At 56.1% G+C, this 4,450-nt stretch overlaps 2 protein-coding genes across 2 annotated transcripts in view; both read right to left on the bottom strand.

The window, feature by feature from the left end:
- LOC101586006 (regulator of G-protein signaling 9-binding protein-like) overlaps window positions 1-1,327 on the bottom strand; it is a 9,157-nt gene extending 7,830 nt beyond the window's left edge. Inside the window, exon 1 of the mRNA XM_004636124.3 lies at window positions 1,000-1,327. Coding sequence (XP_004636181.2) covers window positions 1,000-1,192 — 193 coding nt within the window. The 5' untranslated portion in view covers window positions 1,193-1,327. The remainder of the gene's footprint in view (window positions 1-999) is intronic.
- On the bottom strand, window positions 1,326-4,150 carry Tnnc2 (troponin C2, fast skeletal type). The gene is made up of 6 exons (XM_004636093.2): window positions 4,041-4,150; window positions 2,349-2,400; window positions 2,104-2,247; window positions 1,901-2,015; window positions 1,661-1,797; window positions 1,326-1,490 (listed from the first exon to the last, which is right to left on the bottom strand). The coding sequence occupies exons 1-6, from the start codon at window positions 4,041-4,043 to the stop codon at window positions 1,459-1,461; spliced, it is 483 nt and encodes a 160-aa protein (XP_004636150.1). The 5' UTR covers window positions 4,044-4,150; the 3' UTR covers window positions 1,326-1,458.
- Window positions 4,151-4,450: the final 300 nt, after the last annotated feature.

Here is a 4,450-nt window from a genome sequence, read left to right as displayed (position 1 = left end):
AAAAAAAAAAAGTACACATAAACTTGTTCTTGAAAACCTATGGCATAAGTTAACCCTAGGAGAACCCAATTGTATTAGCTTCATTTTACAGATGAGGTAACAGGCAGACAGTAGGTCTAACTTGTTACAGTGGTGAGGATTCAGAATGAAATCGCCTAAGCCAGATATAGTGGTGCATATCTATAATTCCAGTGCTTGGGAGGCCGAGGCAGAAAAAGCACCACAAATTCAAGGCCAGGCTGGGCTACACAGTGAGACCCTGTATAAAAAAATCCAATAGCCTGACTCTAAAAGCTGATGTCACTATACTTAATTATCTACAGCTTGGCAGGTGCTACAATGGAGTTTCACACAAAGATCCATGGGAGCCACATTTGCAGCCAGCCAGGGTGGGGGTCAAGGGAGATGATATCTGAGCAAGTCCCTGTGGAGGAACTTGCAAGGCCTATAAGGAGAAAGGCATTACAGCAAGTAAGAGAACAACATGTTTGTAAAGGACCCGAGACTGAACATGCACCCTACATCCCTATTAGAAATGGGTTGGGGGAAGGGCGTGGGGAAGAAGCGTGGGAGGAATCATTGGAGCTGATTCTAGAGCGTTGATGAACTTTCTACAGGGGAGTGGCCAGATCAGATCAGCTTTCATTTGCGCTGGATCACAGGTCCTCCATGAAACAGCAGAAAGGATTGAAGGCCCACAAACCAGGCGAGGTGGGGAGCCAGGGATGAGCTCAGAAATCTTCCATGGAGGGTGGGTCTCCACGTTACCCTAGCGTGGCCAGAGCACAGCTTCAAAAAGCGTTTGGGAAAAAGCTGTCCAAGCAGAAATGACTCCCGGTGCCCTCAGACGAAGATGGGTACAAACTCAAGACCCAAAGGTCTAAAAGAGAAGGACGGTAGGCAAGTGAGGGGACCTTGCCTGGCTTCCCCTGGCTTCAAGCCTCCAGGGCACCCCGCCCCACCCGCGTCCGGGACACCCTCCTGGGGCTGCCGGCTCACCCTGACTCAGCTCCAAGCCCCTGCGGCCTCCCTCCTCCAGCGCCAGGCGCAGCCTCGGCCCGTCAGCTGAGCTGCCCACTCCCATCGCCAGGTGCCTGTAGCCGGCCGCGAACCTGCAGAGCGCGTCGAGCGCCGCCCGGCTTTCGGCGGTCGCCGCGTCCTCCGGCTCACGCGGCCCAGGTTGTCTCTGCATCCCGCCGCTGGGCCGCGTGGACCCGGCCCCGAGGGGTGTTCGGGGCGCCTAGGACGGCAACCCAGCCTAGGGGGTGCTGAGACCCGCTTCCCGCAGCCAGTTCTCCCCTCATTCAGCCACCAGCTTTGCAATGTTTGCTTTTATTCCTTCTGGACACAGAGCCTGAAGGGGCAGCGCCTCCCGGGTGGGGCTGGGACCGATGGGCGGGGGTGGAGCTGCCCACGCCCCAGGGAAGTGCGGTCTCGGAGGAGCCTGCGGCTGGCTCCTTACTGCACGCCCTCCATCATCTTCAGGAACTCTGCAAGGAGGAGAAGAGCGGAGGTCAGGGGTTCCTCTCGGGACAGGACGCAGCGGCCTGCGGGGTCCCGGCGCACGGGGGGTGCCCCGTCCCTAACCGCCTGGTGCCCCCACCCTCGATCAGACTATGCCAGCCCCGCCCGCCGGAACCCCAAGCTCCGCAGCCCTCACCGTCGAAGTCGATGCGGCCGTCGTTGTTCTTGTCCCCATCTTTCATCAGGGATTCGATCTCCTCGTCTGTCACGTGCTCCCCAGAAGCCCTGAAAATCTCAGCCAGCTCCTCAGCATCAATGTAGCCGTCTGCGTTCCTGCGGGAGGAGCCGTGGGAAAGGTGAGTCGCCGCTGGGCCACGCTCCCGGCCGGACGCCCCTCTCACACCCCCAGCCTGAACACCCCACTCCCCCAGGGCACCTGTCGAAAACGCGGAAACACTCAGCCAGCTCCTCCTCGCTCTTCCCCTTCGCGTCCTCTTTCATCTGGCGCACCATCATGACCAAGAACTCCTCGAAGTCGATGGTTCCGCTGCCTGAGGAGTACAGGCTCCTGAGCCCGAGCCCTGCCTCCTGCCCTCCTGCCCGCCGCCCGCCACCCGCCTCGCAGTGCCACCCGCTCACCATCCTCGTCCACCTCCTCGATGATGGCGTCCAGCTCCTCTTTCGTGGGGGTCTGGCCCAGCATCCTCATCACGGTACCCAGCTCTTTGACGCTGATGTCCCCACCACCATCAGCATCAAACATGTCAAAAGCGGCCTTGAACTCTGCGGGGAGAAAGTGCAGCACGCTGGGGAGAGGTGGGCTGGACCCGCACTCCCAACCCTGCCAGACTCTGCAAAATTCCCCAGCGCCAGCCCTTGCTCACCAGCGATCATCTCCTCGCTGAGGTAGGACCGGGCCTCAGCCTGCTGGTCCGTCTGCAAAAGACACAGAGTCAGAGAGCAGAAAGGGCAGCTCTGTTCTCTTTGCCCCCTGACTTCTGTGAGGAAGTGTCCCTGGGTGCCCCCCAAGAACCATTCTAAACTTGACACACTTTTTCTGTTTGTTTTTGGTGGAATCGGGGAATGAGCTCAGGCCCTTGCGCTTGCCAGGGAAGTGTGTTTTTTTGTTTTTTTTTGGAACCGAGGATTGAACTCAGGCCCTTGTGCTCGGCGGGGAAGTGCTTATTCCACTGAGCCATCTCCCCAGCCCTTGACACATTTTCTAATGCCCCATCAGCACGCACACCCAGTACTGAGAACAAAAGGAGGCAGATCATGCTTGTCCACCAAAAATCAGGTGCGGAACTACCCAGCCCACCCCTCTCCGGTGACCTTGGATAAGTCTCTGCCTCTCAGCATTTTTCAGGGATAAAATGAAATCAAGGATGGGGGAGGGCTCTGTAACCTGTCCACACCATTCCAGCATGATTTTACAGTTTTCTCTCTTAATCTTTTCTGGTATTTTCATAGTTGCTCAATAAACGTCCTCAAGTAGCCAGGGAGACGGCTCAGTAGAATAAGCGCTTCCCTGGCAAGCGCAAGGGCCTGAGTTCAATCCCCAGTTCCACCAAAAAAATAAAAAATTTTAAAAAGTAAACATCCTCAACAAAGTAATAGTTCAACACAATTATTGAGGACCTTCTTAGTGTCAGATCACTGAGAAGAGATGGACGCATCATTCCTTCCAACAGAATGTGCAAAGATGGAGATGTTAAGCTTCCTTCTGACAGTTCAACCCTTGGAGTAAGTGCTGCCAGAGTAGGCAGAGGGTGAGAGGAACTTGGCATGAAATAAGGTTTCTTCAGGGGTTCCAGGTCACATCCAAGCCAGGCTGTCTGGGTTGGGGGCTCTCGACTGGGGCTAGTGGTGAGGACACCGTGAGGTGTCCCAGGAGTTCCTCAGCCAGCTGGCTCCAGCCCTAGTCCCACCCTGTTGCCAGGAGGGCAGACTATTTTTAGTCAGGCATGGGGAACAGCAGCTGGCCTCTGGGGTCTAGTTACTCCTTGAAGTGGGGAGGGGAATCTCAGAGGAAAATGACAACCCCCAGTCAGGGCTTTGCTGTGGGAGGCTGGGGTCTCCCTAACTCTGTCACCTTCATCCCATTCCCATCAGCCTCAGGACTTTTGGCGCTCTACACCGGAGCTTGCTGCAAGCTCTGCAGGTATGCCATCTTCCAGAGAAGCCCTTCTTCCCTTGCTGACATAGGAGGGTTTGGCAGGGCTCAGAAAGTCAGTCCACCCTTGCCACTAACTCGCTGGGTGACCCTGGTCCTCAGGGTCCCTGTCTCTACTACAAAGAAGACCAGCTAAGAGCCCCTATGTATGAAATTGCTGGAGGTCTCAGAAGGCTGACTGAGGACCTCAACCCTTGAAGATCAATCCCTGGTACATCCCAGGTCCCCACATCCAGGAGAAGTCAAATGTCTTTGCACCTGGGGTTTCTCCACGACTCCTGGGCCCCAGAACCTTCATGTTCCACCTTCAAAGGCCCAAGTTTCCTCCCACAGAGCAGATCACTTGAAAGAGGCCTAGAAGTACTTCAGTAAGCAAAGGAGTGAAGACCCTTCTTGCCCTTACCATGGTTGCTGGTCACTCGGACTCCTCTCCTGTGGATTCCCTCCTCTGCACTCCACCACCCAAAGATGCCCTGGCCAACCCCAGCCCCCAAGATTTGTATGGGCACCCTCTCCACCCACCTCCCTGCTCCCCAGGACTGGATACCCTGCCCAATCAGATCTTGGGGTCAGCAAGCCCCACCCCACCCAGAGTCCTGGCCCATTACCTAATTTAGCCAAGGGCCCTTGCAGAGAAATTTAAGCCTCTGAGCAGGTGGCAGGCCTTGACATCCTAGATTCTTCTCAGGAGGGCCCATCCTGCACCACTGCCTAGGAGAGCACACCCCCACCCCTAGCCCTGCCAGGAAGAACACTTGCTCCAAGATGGGTGAGGATAGTTAGGACAGTGACAAGCATGGCAGCAGAACAGAA

The sequence above is a fragment of the Octodon degus genome, unplaced genomic scaffold, assembly GCF_000260255.1.
Source record: "Octodon degus isolate 3935 unplaced genomic scaffold, OctDeg1.0 scaffold00077, whole genome shotgun sequence".
NCBI lineage: Eukaryota > Metazoa > Chordata > Mammalia > Rodentia > Octodontidae > Octodon > Octodon degus.
This window is presented reverse-complemented; position numbering and strand designations above follow the sequence as displayed.

Coding starts and splice junctions, on each gene's coding strand:
- Tnnc2 (XM_004636093.2), bottom strand. Junction 2,248..2,348: donor CAGCGAGGAGATGATCGCTG/GTGAGCAAGGGC, acceptor TTCTCCCCGCAG/AGTTCAAGGCCGCTTTTGAC. Junction 1,798..1,900: donor TGTTTCCGCGTTTTCGACAG/GTGCCCTGGGGG, acceptor CTCCTCCCGCAG/GAACGCAGACGGCTACATTG.